At 51.6% G+C, this 15,585-nt stretch overlaps 1 protein-coding gene across 1 annotated transcript; it reads left to right on the forward strand.

Annotated features, from left to right (window-relative positions):
* The first annotated feature begins 9,635 nt into the window (after positions 1 to 9,635).
* Positions 9,636 to 12,221, forward strand: LOC136334673 (pancreatic adenocarcinoma up-regulated factor-like). The gene is made up of 3 exons (XM_066275197.1): positions 9,636 to 9,705; positions 9,920 to 10,025; positions 11,777 to 12,221. Exons 1-3 carry the CDS (start codon positions 9,651 to 9,653, stop codon positions 12,102 to 12,104), a joined length of 489 nt encoding a protein of 162 aa, XP_066131294.1. The 5' UTR covers positions 9,636 to 9,650; the 3' UTR covers positions 12,105 to 12,221.
* Positions 12,222 to 15,585: the final 3,364 nt, after the last annotated feature.

The following is a 15,585-nucleotide window of genomic DNA, read 5'->3' on the forward strand; positions in this document are numbered from 1 at the left end:
ATGAATTCAACCTATTTGTTAGAGAATACATTACAGAAGTATATGGCTCATACAGGATTTACATCCGGTACCTGGTTCTATACACCAACTTCGGGCGCGTGGCCACATATGGGAAGAAAGGTGGCCAAAGCTTTGATGAGTATTCAGACCAGTTTGGAAAGGTGCTAACAGGAGTCTTCGGCCAGTATCAGGCCCTTGGCATCACAGGCATCGGTTTTAAATGGGATTATCCATCAGAGTCGGTCACTCTACCAGCTCTCACATGAGTGCTTCTGGGTCCCCGGGGATGGGGGCGGGGACCACCCTGCTAAAGTTTTTGGACTGGTAGTGCCACTGGGATAGCCAAGTTGGGGTGCTAATTCAGAACCCAATAAATAAAGCTACTGCAGGAACAGTGCATCATGTCTCTTGGGTCTAGGGTACAACCAAATGAATCTGAACTTTTGGGGGGTCCAGCCTCTGAGTTCGAACTCAGTTAACAGAGCTTCAGAATGAAACAGGAAGTAAAACTGACACCTTAGGGCCTGGTGATTGTGCCCAAGATTGGACCAACCTCGGGATGACCCTACAATCGTTAAGGATGCTAGGCTCAAAGGATGCCCCACCACCTCTACCCCAAGCACAGCCAGTTGGATCTACTAGCCCAGGTTCAGGTCCAGGATTCCCTGAGTGTGCAAACGACCTGAGGAAAGTCACTCATTCACTCACTCAGTACACAGGTACCAGACCTCACCTGTGCCAGGTTCTCCTGGGCACTGGGGGTGTAAAGAAGAAGAGGTCAGGTGTTCAGGTAAAAGACACCAACCCGGCCCTGGCCGGTTGGCTCAGCGGTAGAGCGTCGGCCTGGCGTGCGGGGGACCCGGGTTCGATTCCTGGCCAGGGCACATAGGAGAAGCGCCCATTTGCTTCTCCACCCCCCCTTCCTCTCTGTCTCTCTCTTCCCCTCCCGCAGCCAAGGCTCCATTGGAGCAAAGATGGCCCGGGCACTGGGGATGGCTCCTTGGCCTCTGCCCCAGGTGCTAGAGTGGCTCTGGTAGCGGCAGAGCGAAGCCCCGGAGGAGCAGAGCATCGCCCCCTGGTGAGCAGAGCATCGCCCCTGGTGGGCGTGCCGGGTGGATCCCGGTCGGGCGCATGCGGGAGTCTGTCTGACTGTCTCTCCTCGTTTCCAGCTTCAGAAAAAATACAAAAAAAAAAAAAAAAAAGACACCAACCCATGGGAGATGATTGTAGAAGAAGGTGGTGGCAGTTGTTTGTGGCACCTGCATTGATGAGGATAAATTCAGGACATCATGCATAGGCACTTTCCTAGAAGTGGAATGGTGGAGGTGGGCTTCAGGGAAGCCTTCCTGGAGGAGGCAATATTAGAGCTCAGTCCAAAAGGCTGAGTGAGAACATGTCAGATGGATACAAGGGGAAGAGGTCATTCCTGGTGGAGAGATCAACCCGAGCAATGATGAGAGGCAGAGACAGCCCTTTAAAGTGTGGTAAACGGTTACAGTAGCAACAGGAAACTAATGCAGATCCCAGACCTTGCACATTCTTTGTATCCCCTTCCCCAAGCTGGAATCCCCCATGAGCTCTTGCCAAGGTCTGAGTCCCAGAATCCTCAAGGGACAAGGCTTCCAAACATTTTGGACCATGACCCGCAGGAAGAAACACGTTCCATGTTGTGACACGAAGCACACACACATCTATCAAACTGCAAACTGCAAAAGCCAGACAGTGATCCGGCCAAGTGCCAGACCCTGTTCCACCTGAACTCCCTCCTCACAGCAACCCTGTAAGGACAGGACTTCCATTATTGCTATTTGCAAAAGAAGAACACTGGCGCACAGAGAGCACAGTGGCTTGGCCTAGGTCACACAGCAGTACATGGCGGAAAAAGAGGCTCAACTTGAGGTGGCTGGCTGCAAAGTCTGGGCTCAGAACCACAGACTAAGGCAAAGATTTCCCAACTGATTCTCATCTTTTTGTGTGAGATACAGCTGACGTATTTATTTTCTCTCGTGTTTACTTTAAATGATGGTAGAGAGCCATTTTATAGTTCTTAACCGGGAGTCTGTGGAAATAATTAGAGAATCCATGAACTTATAAAAGCAAAAGAGGGCATGACCAGGCGGTGGCTCAGTTGATAGAGCATCCGACTGGGATGCAGAAGACCCAGGTTCGAGACCCTGAGGTCGCCAGCTTGAGCGCGGGAGAATCTGGTTTGAGCAAAGCTCACCAGCTTGGACCCAAGGTCGCTGGCTCCAGCAAGGGGTTACTCAGTCTGCTGAAGGCCCGTGGTCAAGGCACATATGAGAAAGCAATCAATGAACAACTAAGGTGTCGCAATGAAAAAACTGATGATTGATGTTTCTCATCTCTCTCTGTTCCTGGCTATCTGTCCCTGTCTATCCCTCTCTCTGACTCTCTGTCTCTCTGTAAAAAAAAAAAAAAAAAAAAAAAAAAAAAAAAAAAGCAAAAGACTACCTCCTTGTTTTCATTGTCTTCTACTGGAAATTTTGTTTTTCCTTCAAGTATGAATGTGACCTTGTTCACCTCATCAACATTGCCTGTGATCTTGTCATATTAGTTACAGTTGTCCCAGATGTCCTGAAATATACACTCATCACTACTTCAGAATTATGACTGTTTTCAGACCTGTCTTTTAATATCAAGGGCACCGGCTCAGGGGCTGTTGGGCAGATGAACTGTGAAGCACAGCGGGTGGCACCGTCAATCCTTATTTGTGACACAGTTCTCAGGAAGGTCTCCATGTTTCTGGCAGGAAACCCAGCGGCCCTCCCTGCCATGCTCTCGGTGGCACTGCAGAGTCAGTGGTGGTAGAGATGCCCCACCGTTCTCAGGACCTGGGTGTCCTCAGGATGCAGCCTTCGCATAGTGCCGGGGCCAGGCCAGAACTGTGGGTGTAGGAGCTCAAGGGCGCTCAGGCCCGTTCCCTGTGGTGACAAGGACCACGTGAGTTCCCGCACGTGCAGATCTGTTGTTCATGTTCAGGGTTTCATGAAAAGGAGCTGCAGAAGAATGAGGCAGCAACAATACTGCAAGTGGAGGACCCCAATCTCTTCAGAATTGAGGTGCCTTAGAGAGATCAGTTATCTAATTTAAATGCTTTTTTTTTTTTTTAAGATTTTATTTATTCATTTTAGAGAGGGGGGAAAGAGAGAGAGAGAGAGAAGGGGGGAGGAGCAGGAAGCATCAACTCCCATATGTGCCTTGACCAGGCAAGCCCAGGGTTTCGAACCGGCAACCTCAGCATTTCCAGGTTGACGCTTTATCCACTGCGCCACCACAGGTCAGGCCCAGTTATCTAATTTATTAAGCAGAAATATGTCATCTTGTGTAAGAAACTAACAAGCAGAATACAGAGTAAAACTTCATTATTTAGTTTTGCAAAACTGATTAGATTTCTCTTGCCCTTTCTGATACATAACACCATACCATCTGCTGTCCGATTCTGACCTGCAGAAAGCTCCAGTTGGGCCAAGCACCCATGTCCTTGGGCCTTCTCTGCGAACGACTGCTTTCAGTCACATATGCTTGGTCTCGACCTTCACTTGCTCAGGATGGGAACAGAAAGTTACTCGGTGCTTTGGACTTCCTCCAACACAGAACCTGTATTCAACACGGGCATTCGGAGGTGCGCTGGCCATGCTAGTGGTACTAGCGTAGTCACCTGCATCCTGGCCTTGCCACCCTGGCCGTGAGGATGCTGCCTGTGCTGGGACCTAGGACTCTCTGGTGACCTTGCTGGGACCCCTTCCCCGCTCTGATAGTCGACTCTCCTGTCACTGGGTGAAGGCTTTTCCAGGCAGATTGCCACTTGAAGCCAATATCTAAGAGGCAGAAGTGTCCCTGCAGGCCGTTGGCTGCTGAAAGGCTTCAGGAGAGTGGGCACTCACCCATGGGCCTGCGGAGCACCCGAACGTGGCCTGTCGCCCCCTGCTCGTGCTCCAGCGCAGGTCCTGGATGCAGACCCACCATGCAGGCTACAGCAGTGAGGTGCTTGATGACCTGCGCACAGCAGGGATTCCTGCGACTGGCCGCCTAGGGGCTTGTTCCGCGGGTCCCCAAAAACTCAGCTGGTTTCTAGAAAGAAGGCAGGCTCACTGGCTGGGACCCCGCCATCCCCCCTCCCAGCTCGGCCAACCCAAGGCTAAGAAGGCCTTCTTACCATCTGCCCAGTTTCTGAGCTGGACTGGCAGGTCACTTCACCCGGTGGGAGGGGCCAGTGCTCTCCCTTCTGTCACAGTTTCCAGCGCCTGGGCAGCCCCTGGGGCTTCTCCCCATTCGTTAATTCACCTGTCTCCTGGACAGGTGCTTTGCTCTGTGCTCCAGATCAGTGATCATGGCCTCATGGCCGCTCCTCCAAAGCGTTGCGGAGGCTCTTTGGGACACATCCCACCTCTTTAGTCCCTAAGAATCTGGCCCTAAGTGTGGGCATGAGACCAACAGCTGTAGTCTGGGGTCCCCCGGCTGCTTCTGAGTCTATTTCTGCATGTCCTGGTGCGTCCAGTGAACAGCTGCAAGCTGGCTAGGGCAGAGTCCACAGCTGAGAGTGCTATGGGCAGTGGCCTCCTGCTGTTCCAGTGAAAGAGACTCTGTAGTAGTGTGGGGCAGCTTTCCCAGTGTGACTTTCCTCCGACAGTCCCCTCCCACAATCACCGGAATTAGGTAGAGGATGCCGAACAAGTCCCTTGTGTGTTTTTTGGGGTTTTGTTTTGTCTTAAGTGAGAGGAGAGGATATGGTGAGACAGACTCCCACATGCTCCTTGATGGGGATCCACCAGGCCACTCCCACCTGGGGCTGATGCTTAAATCAATAGAACTATTTTTAGCTCCTTAGGTTTATCAGTTGGGGAGAAGCTGGAACCAATTGAGCCACTGGCTGTGGAAGGAGAAGAGGACAGAAGGGGGAGAGGGAGAGAAATAGAAGGAAATGGTCACTTCTCACATGTGCCCAGACTGGGAATCAGCAGGGGACATACATATGTCAGGCCGACACTCTATCCACTGAGCCCTCCCGCCAGGGCCACACTGAGCCCTTTGGCCTGCACCGCCACCTAAGCCCTGTGGACACAGGTGGATGTTGGCTGAAGCTGAGCCACTATTCTCAGTGTCAGAGGTGAGCAAGTTGGGTCCTGCAATTGTCTGCTGGTGTCACGTGTACATAGAGGGCGGTGGGGCAGCCTGTCCACCAAGGGCCTGAAAACTGTTGAGCAAAGAACAGCAGAGGTGGAGAGAGGGCCCGAGGGGTCTTTTGGCCAGGCTGGGACTTCCCAAATGAGTATTCCTGCCTTTACAGTCCTGGACACACCCCAAATAGGAATGCAGAAAAGTGCAGGACACTAGGCGGAATGTGAACTTCAGGTCCACAACGAATGATTTTTAGTGTAAGTACATATCAAATGTTGCATTTTTAAAAAGTATAACTATGTCCCAAATATTGATTGTTATTTTTTATTTTTTTAGTATAAGCATATCCCAAATACTGCATGGGCATATTAATACTATTATTGATATATAAAATATTTGTTGTATATCTGAAAGTCAAATTGAACATGTTTTACAGTATTTTTATTTGCTGAATTTGGCAACCCTAACCAGAGACACTTGAAGCACTGGGTCCTGGTGGGAGTGGTCAGGGCTGGCCTGTCAGGGGTGATCACTGCCCCAGGACAGAGCAAAGGACAGGTCAGGGAGACAGAACTGCAGTCAGTCAGGTCTCTGCTGCTTACTGCCAAGGGCACTGGGGCACTAGGAAAACCTGGAGATGGATCCCTCAGACTTTCCCATCCGGACACACGTGTGTGTGAGCCTTTCCAAACCTGGAGCACTTTCAGCAGCTTCATGGAGGACTTGCCCCTCCCCTACTGCAGATAGCATCATTCCCTTCTCCCTCTAGTCCCCAGCCCTAGGTCAGGGGGAGAGGGGGAGACAGAGGGTGTGCTGGGCGGAGTCGGCAGCAAGTCTGAGCTGGGAGGGCAGGACCCACTCTAGGGGCTCCAGTGGTTTGAAACCCTTCTCAGAGAAGCAGCACAGAAGGTTGTACAGTGGGGGGCACCCTGGAACCCTGAGTTTTACTCACCTGTTGATGAGACCCATCATCCCCACACAGATCCAGACCCCCCCCCCGGAGCTCCCCCTGCTCTTCCCCCTTATGTAGAAGGGGAGCCCTGGCCCAGCCCCGCATCTCTGCAGGCAGATGTATACCAGAGAGAGCAGGGCAGGACGTGAGGAGGCAGGCCCGTTCCTGGGGCCAGGCCTCTTGAAATGTCTGGTCCAGCTTTGCATTCCGCAAGTATGGAGGCCAGGGCTTGGCTGGGTAGGTGAGGACAGGGCGGGGCGGCTCTCACCCTGGGCACTGCAGGCAGGACTGGAGAGGAGAGAGAGGACAGGAACAGCAGCATGGCTTTGAGGTGGCTCCCCAGGACTTGAGCCCAGGGGTCAGGAGCGAAAGACTAAGCGGAAACTTTCATGGAGGCTCTGGGGAGAAGAGGTCTGGTCTGAGGGGTCCTGTGGCCCCTGGAGGTGCAGTAACAGAAATTGAGGGGACCTCCTTTTCCCACAAGCTTCAGGTCTTAATGAGAAGTTAGGGTCCGGGGCTGCTTCATAGCTGTGCTACCTGCACAGTTGCTCAGACAGCCCCCTCCCCCATCAGATCCTCTAATGTCACCACCTTAAAAATTGTACTGTTTGGATCAAGGGGCCACAGATTTTCACTTTTCACTGGGCCCCCCAAAGTATGCAGCAAGCCTTGGAATAGATCTATTTCCCGAGGACCCTGATTCAGTTGCCTGATGGGTCAGCTTCCATCTCCACTTCCCTATGGGCCCCCAGCCCCTCTCCTACCTGCTCTGTGCTGTCTGTGTCTTTTAGCCTATTTATGCCCTGAGACCGTCCAGCTTCATCCACTACCCGTGGGGCCTTCGGCACTCGCCCTTGGCAGGGACTCTGTTTGTAGAGCCCTGGAGAGGTGCTGGCTGCAGTGTTTGTGTTCCTGTCTACAGGCTCCCAGAAAAATGAGCCCCACAGGGTAGTGTGGGAAACAGGCTGTAGATGGCAAGGTCCTTATAGCCTAAGGCTTAGTTTAACACTAAGCCTTTCCCACCATTTTAATACTAAGGTCTTTTCTTTTCTTTTTTTTATGTTTTTTTTTTTTTTATTTTTTTTTTTATTTTTAGAGAGGAGAGAGAGAGGGCGAGAAACAGAGAGGGAGAGAGAGGTGAGAGAGACAGAGAGAGAGGAGGGGGGAGGAGCTAGAAGCATCAACTCCCATATGTGCCTTGACCAGGCAAGCCCAGGGTTTCGAACCGGCGACCTCAGCATTTCCAGGTCGACGCTTTATCCACTGCACCACCACAGGTCAGGCTCTAAGGTCTTTTCAACATGCTTCTAATACTAAAATCTCAACACTTACCTTCTCCCCACACCCTTGACTATTGCAGGATGAGGGGTGGTGCACTCTTATGAGGAATCCCATCATGCCTCAGAGAAGTGGCTTTGTATCAGAGACTTCCCTATTTGTATATTGGCGTAAAGGCTTTAATTTCTACACTATAAATATAAGGCAGACCGGGGCTCTCTCTCTCTGACTTGCCATCAGCATTGCAGAGGCCTCCCGATCCCATCTCTTTTCTCAGTGTGTCTATTGTCTTAATTCTGTCCCATTCTCCCTCAGGACCTGGAATTACTAGCAGCGCTGGTTCCCAGCAGCATAGACCAAGCCCATGGGTCACAGAAAGAGCTAATCAGAGATAAGAACGGTCACATTGACCAACCAAGGCAAAGGATGGTCAAAGCCAAGGGGTGTTTGCAGAGCCCTGGACATGTGAGGTAGAAGAAAGCAGACAGGTCCCACCCACGATGACCCCCCAGGGATTGGAGACACAGAAGCAAATGCCCAGAGCAGAAATCCAGTCACAGAGGGTGTTCAGAACAAGCCCCCTGTTCTTTCCTCTGTTGGATGGATTTGCTTAGGCTCTTTTTAGATTCCCTACTTAACAGATCTCTTCCACTGCCAGGTCCAAGGGCTCACAATAGTGCCCACTGATGAGCACTCACTTGGGCGAGGCCTTTCAACCTTATAGTTTTGTCTACTTCTTCTAAAGCAGACCCTCTATAGAGGTGTTTTTGGGTTGTTGTTTTTCTTTTAGCTAGAGAGACAGACTGAGAGAGACACAGAAAGAGGGACAGCTAGAGACAGACCGACAGGAAGGGAGAGAGATGAAAAACATAAATTTTTCTGTAGTATTTCACTGCACAGGTGACCCTGGCATTTATTTAATGGGTCACCTTAGATGTATAAGTCTGCTGTTTCTAATCTGTGATTTCAAAGGATGCTACATAGCAGAACATTGTACCCCTGCCCGCATGGCATAAAGTCTTTGGTGTTCAAACCCTTAGTTGGATAAGCATCTTGTTGAATTCTCATAAAACCTTGTAAGCAAGTTCTACTGTTATCATATAAGTCAGATGAAACAAACGAGGCTCCCCCAATAGCATCACTAATAAGTACAAAAGATGGAACTTGGACCTGTTCTGGCTCCAGCCATGCCCAGAACCACCCCTATCTGGATGACTATGACCTTGTGGCTCTTCCAAAAGGTTGGGTGACCCTGCAGACAGGCTCTGGCTCCTTAGCTCTAGCTCCTCACGGAAAGCCTGGACTAACAGGGTCCCCAGAATCTTGAGAAGCACCCTGTTTCCTCCAGATAAAGTCTGACCCTTTGGCCTGGCCCCAGGCGCCCTCAGAAGGACTGGCCGGGAGGCTCATCTGTTCCCGATCCTCTGTCCTTCCTGACGTGGCACCTTTGCTCTCCGTCATCCCATACCCGTAAAGGTTGGTTCATCCTCAGCTGCTTCCAGAGTGGGCACAGAGGATAGATCACAAATATCTTCAAAGTGACAGACACAGGAAGGCCAGCGACTGGATTAGCTCTCCCACCTCGCCCCCGGCGCACAGAACTGCATTATCTAGTCGGGGTTCTGAGGGTTTGTGGGGAGCTCGACCTGGGCTCTGAAAGCCTAAGAAACTCCTGACTCTCCCGAGACCTGAATGAGGTCCTGAACCCAATAGTGCACAAGGGACAAGCTCTGGTCCCCATGGACCTTCTGTGGACATTCGACCTACAGCCCCACCATGGGGTCGATCCCTATCTGGCCAACCTAGGAAGGCTGTCAGCAAACCTCCTCCGACTTCTAAAGTCAAGATCCAGTGCAGGTGTGGAGAAGAGAGACTCACAGGTGACAGCAAAATGCTTGTCACTTTCCGTTTTGTTTGTGTAGGCCCTGGGGCCAAGACAGCAAACACAGGACGTCCGGGAGCCTCCCTCAGGATGGCTCTGGGGATTCCCCTAGGAAGAGCCCCCACTGACCAGCTCTTTTTTGTACCCATGGCATCTCCCGCTCCTTCCTTCTGGATGGGGGCCCACAGGGGACAGGAGGATATAAAATGTCTGGTGGAGGGTGCCCAGATGCAAGGCTCCCCAGCACCAGGACTGGGCGACAAAATTTCCTAGCCAGGTAGGGCGGTGTGTTCCCCTTTTATGCATGGGGCCCTGGCAGGGTCACAGAGGACCCCTCTCTGAGGGTTGGGTGACCTGTCTCTTCCCTCCACGAACCTTAGGACTCAACGGCCAGAAACCATGCTGCTGTGGCTGACCCTCACCACCTTGTGGAGCACCGTCTGCTGGGCAGACCGTAAGTCCGGCTGGGTCTGCCTCCCTGTAGCCCATCGCCCTGTGACCACACTCACCGCCTCTCATTAATATACCTCCAGTTCTGAGCCCAGCCCTTGACTAACTCTAGTCTCAGGACTGTCCCATTCGCCTGGAGGGGTTTTGTCCACTTCGGTGCAAAGATAACCTATATTGAGTGATTCCCCCACCACACCCTGATTTCTTCATCCATCTAGAGATGTATGGGAATGGAAAAGGCTTGTATTTCAGTTCCCCTCAAGATAATGGAAATGTCATAACTGGGATTCGGGTGTCCGTAAGTCCTACAGGATTCATCCGGAGGTGAGTAAGAGCAGGGCACAAAGCCCTAGCACTGTGCCCCTACCCGTGCCCCAGTCTCGGGAACTTGGGGGCGGGGCTTAGTGCTTCTTCTCCAAGACCTTCACTGGGCTCCTGATGACTCTGAGGCCGGCTGAGTGGTTGAAGTCATGGCGCCACCAGCCATCACCTCTCCGTTTGTCCCTTTTCTTCAGCTGCCCCCTCGGCTGCACACCAGCCACACATCTTTCTGTCTCTACCTGCAGGTCCAGACATTGGCTTCCTGGGCTGATCTAAAAAAGGGCATAAAGGATGCTTCTCCCTACTTTCTCCTTTTAAAAGTTATTTTATTGACTTTTTTAGAGGGATAGATAGACAGGAAAGGAGAGAATAACAGAGGAGAGAGATGAGAAGCATCAATCCATAGTAGCTTCACTTTAGTTGTTCATTGCTTGCTTCTCACACATGCCTTGACCAGGGAGGGGGGCTCCAGCTGAGCCAGTGACCCTTTGCTCAAGCCAGCAACCCTGGGCTCAAGCTAGCGATCTAAGGCTCAAGCCAGAAACCTAGAGCTCAAGCTAGGGTTCTAGAAACCTAGAGCTCAACCTTTGGGTTCAAGCTAGTAAACTTGAAATCATGTCAATAATCCCACGCTCAAGCCGGGGACGTTGGGGTTTGGAATCAGGAACCTCAGAATTATCGGTTGACACTCTATCCACTGTGCCACTATAATCAGATTTTAAAAAATTGTTTTTAATTTATTAATTTGAGAGAGAGGGAAGGGCGAGAGAAAACGAATCGACATCAATTTGTTGTTCCCCTTACTTATGCATTCATTGGCTGATTCTTGTGTGTGCTCTGATCGGGGATCACACTCTACGTCCCGGGCATATCAGGATGATGCTCTAACCAACCAAACTACCGGGCCGGGGCCCAGACTTTCTCCTTACAACCCGAACACAATTCAACCATAAACAGCCTCTCAATCTAACAATCCCTGGTGGGAAAATCAGGGGGATGGTTCCATTCAAAACGGAAAAAAAGTGCCTGACCAGGCGCTGGCGCAGTGGATAGAGCATCAGACTGGGATGCGGAGGACCCAGGTTGGAGACCCCAGGGTCACTAGCTTAACTGCGGGCTCAGCTGGTTTGAGCAAGGCTCACCAGCTTGGACCCAAGGTCGCTGGCTTGAGCAAGGGGTTACTCGGTCTGCTGTAGCACCACGGTTAAGGCACATATGAAGTAATGATTGATGTTTCTCATGTCTTTTTTTCCCCTGTTTGTCTATACCTCTCTCTCTGACTCTCTCTCTGTGTCTGTAAAAAAATAAAATGTTAAAAAAAAAAGAAGTTAGGCTCAGCCCAGCTGCAGTGGGTAAAGCATGAACCGACTAAACTGAGGCCGTAGGTTCAAAACCCAGGTTAAGACACGTATGAGAAGCAACTAAGAGTTGATCCTTCCTGCTCCCCATCCCCGGACTCTCTCTCTCTTCTCTCTCCTCTGTATAAAATTGATGAATAATCACTCCCACTATGCAGATGAAGAAACCGAGGCTCAGAGAAGCCAGTAACAAGCCCAAGACCATAGAACCTGAAAACAGCAAAGCAGGGGTTTGAGACCAGCATGTCTGTCTCAGGAACCCCGTGCCGTGTGTTCAGGGACTTCTGCTGCTCTCGTGGCTGGCAGCTGTGGGGACAGGAGGGGTGTGGGATTGGAGGACCTGCAGAGTGGTGAGTCAGCCTGGATCCAGTGTTCAAAGCTGCCTCTTTTTTCCAGTATCCAGGTGAGAAGTGGACCCACCTGGAGCAAAAAATATGGCATCTCAGTTGGGCACAGTCAGGAATTCATCCTACGGCCAGAAGAATACATTACACAGATATATGGCTCGCACAGGATTTACATCCGGTACCTGGCTCTATACACCAACTTCGGGCGCATGGCCACATTCGGGAAGCATGTCGGCCAAAGCTTTGTTGTCTATCCCGACCAGTTTGGAAAGGTGCTAACAGGAGTCTTCGGCCAGTATCAGGCCCTTGGCATCACAGGCATCGGTTTTAAGTGGGACTATCCATCAGAGTTGTCCACTGTAGCAACTACCAAATGAGTGCTTCTGGGTCCCCGGGGATGGGGGCGGGGATCACCCTGCTGAAGCTGTTGGACTGGTAGTGCCACTGGGATAGCTAAGTTGGGGTGCTAATTCAGAACCCAATAAATAAACCTTCTGCAGGAAGAGTGCGTCATGGTCTTGGGTCTAAGGTACAACCAAATGAATCTGAACATATGGGGAGTCAGGCCTCTGAGTTCGAACTCAGTTAACAGAGCTTCAGGATGAAACAGGAAGTGGAGCTGACACCCTAGCCCTGCTGATTGTGCCCAAGATTGGACCAACCCTGGGTGACCCTACAATTGTTAAGGATGCTAGGCTCCAAGGATGCCCCACCACCTCTACCCCAAGCTCAGCCGGTTGGCATCTACTAGCCCAGGTTCAGGTTCAGGATTCCCTGAGTGTGCAAACGGTCTCAGGGAAGTGACTCACTCACTCACTCAGTACACAGCAACCAGACCTCACCTGTGCCAGGTTCCCCTGGGCACTGGGGTTGTAAAGAAGAAGAGGTCAGGTGTTCAGCGGAAGGGCATCCACCCCATGGGAGATGATTGCAGAAGAAGGTGGTGGCAGTTGTTGTGGCATCTGCACTGGTGAAGATAAATTCAGGGCATCACGCATAGGCACTTTCCCAGATGTGGAATGGTGAGGTGGGCTTCAGGGAAACCTTCATGGAAGAGGCATATTTGAGCTCAGTCTGAAAGGCTGAGTGAGAACATGTCAGATGGATAGAGGGGAAGAGGTCATTCCAGGTGGAAGAATCAAGATAGGCAAAGGTGAGAGGCAGAGACAGCCCTTTAAAGTGTGGTAAACGGTTATAGTAGTAACGGGAAACTAATACAGATCCCAGACCTTGCACATTCTTTGTATCCCCTTCCCCAAGCTGGAATCCCCCATGAGCTCTTGCCAAGATCTGAGTCCCAGAATCCTCCAGGGACAAGGCTTCCAAACATTTTGGACCATAACCCGCAGGAAGAAACACGTTCCATGTTGTGACACGAAGCACACACACATCTATCAAACTGCAAACTGCAAAAGCCAGACAGTGATCCGGCCAAGTGCCAGACCCTGTTCCACCTGAACTGCCTCCTCACAGTAACCCTGTAAGGACAGGACTTCCATTATTGCTATTTGCAAAAGGAGAACACTGGGGCACAGAGCACAGTGGCTTGGCCTAGGTCACACAGCAGAAATAGAGGCTCAACTTGAGGCGGCTGGCTGCAAAGTCTAGGCTCGGAACCACAGACTAAGGCAAAGATTTCCCAACCGATTCTCATCTTTCTGTGTGAGATACAGCTGACGTAATTATTTTCTCTCGTTTTAACTTTAAATGATGGCAGAGAGCCACTTTATAGTTCTTAACCGGGAGTCTGTGGAAATAATTTAGAGAATCCATGAACTTAAAAAAGGAAAACATTGCCTGACCTGTGGTGGCGCAGTGGATAAAGCGTCGACCTGGAAATGCTGAGGTCGCCAGTTCAAAACCCTGGGCTTGCCTGGTCAAGGCACATATGGGAGTTGATGCTTCCTGCTCCTCCCCCTTCTCTCTCTCTGTCTCTCTCTTCTCTCCCTCTCTCTCTCCTTTCTAAAATGAATAAAATAAATAAATAAATAAATAAATAAATAAGGAAAACATTACCTCCTTGTTTTCATTGTCTTCTACTGGAAATTTTGTTTTTCCTTCAAGTATAAATGTGACCTTGTTCACCTCATCAACATTGCCTGTGATCTTGTCATATTAGTTACAGTTGTCCCAGATGTCCTGAAATATACACTCATCACTACTTCAGAATTATGACTGTGTTCAGACTTGTCTTTTAATATCAAGGGCACCGGCTCAGGGGCTGTTGGGCAGATGAACTGTGAAGCACAGCGGGTGGCACCGTCAATCCTTATTTGTGACACAGTTCTCAGGAAGGTCTCCATGTTTCTGGCAGGAAACCCAGCAGCCCTCCCTGCCATGCTCTCGGTGGCACTGCGGAGTCAGTGGTGGTAGAGATGCCCCACCGTTCTCAGGACCTGGGGGTCCTCAGGATGCAGTGTTCACATAGTGCCAGGGCCAGGCCAGGACTGTGGGTGTAGGAGCTCGAGGGCGCACAGGCCCGTTCCCTGTGGTGACAGGGACCACTTGTGTTCCCATTTGTGCAGAACCTGTATTCAACACGGGCATTCAGAGGTGCTCTGATCATCCTAGTGGTACTAGCCGTACTCACCTGCACCCTGGCCTTGTCAGGTGAGTGAGCGCACCTGGCCGTGAGGATGCTGCCTGTGCTGGGACCTAGGACTCTCAGGTGACCTTGCTGGGACCCCTTCCCCGCTCCGGGAGTCGACTCTCCTGTCACTGGGCGAAGGCTTTTCCGGGCAGATCGCCACTTGAAGCCGACCCCTGAGAGGCAGAAGTGTCCTGCTGGCCGTTGGCCGCTGAGGGGCTGCAGGACAGTGGGCAGGGACCCACGGTCCCGCGGGGACCCCGAAGGTGGCCTGTCATCCCCTGCTGGTGCTCCAGCGCAGATTCTGGATGCAGGCCTGCACGCTGAGTGCTTCCGCAGTGTTGTGCTCGCCAGCCGGGCACAGCAGTGATTCCTGCGACTGGCCGATGGATGAGGGGTTCGTTCCGCGAGCTCCAATGGTCACCAAAAACTCAGCTGGTTTCTAGAAAGTAGGCAGGCTCACTGGCTGGGACCCCGACATTCCCCCTCTCAGCTCAGCCAGCCTCAAGGCTAAGAAAACCTTCCTGCCATCTGCACAGTTTCTGAGCTGGACTGGCAGGCCCCCTTACCCAGTGGGAGTGGCCAGTTCTCTCCCTTCTGTCACAGTTTCCAGCGCCCGGGCAGCCCCTGGGGCTTCTTCCCATTCATTAATTGCACCTCTGTCTCCCAGACAGGTGCTTTGCCCTGTGCTCCAGATCAGTGATCATAGCCTCATGTTGCGGAGGCCTCTTTGGGACACATCCCACCTCTTTAGTCCCTAAAGAATCTGGCTCTAAGTGCGGGTGTGAGACCCACAGCTGTAGTCTTGGGTCTCCCGGCTGCCTCTGAGTCTATTCCTGCGTGTCCTGGTGGGTCCAGTGGACAGCTGCAAGCTGGCTAGGGCAGAGTCCACAGCTGAGAGTGCTGTGGGCAGTGGCCTCCTGCTGTCCCGGTGGGAGAGACTCTGTAGTAGTGTGGGGCAGCTTTCCCAGTGTGACCTTCCTCTGACGGTCCCCTCCTACAATCACCGGAGTTAGGCTGAGGATGCCGCACTGAGCCCTTTGTATGTTTTTTGTTTTGTTTTGTTTTAAGTGAGAGGAGAGAGATGGTGAGACAGACTCCCACATGCTCCCTGATGGGGATCCACCAGGCCACTCGCACCTGGGGCTGATGCTTAAATCAATAGAACTATTTTTAGCTCCTGAAGCTTCTCAGTAGAGGTTAGGCTGGAACTAATTGAGCCACTGGCTGTGGAGGGGGAAGAGGACAGAAGGGGCAGAGGGAGGGAAAGA

The sequence above is a fragment of the Saccopteryx bilineata genome, chromosome 4 (genome assembly GCF_036850765.1).
Source record: "Saccopteryx bilineata isolate mSacBil1 chromosome 4, mSacBil1_pri_phased_curated, whole genome shotgun sequence".
NCBI classification, from domain to species: Eukaryota; Metazoa; Chordata; class Mammalia; order Chiroptera; family Emballonuridae; genus Saccopteryx; species Saccopteryx bilineata.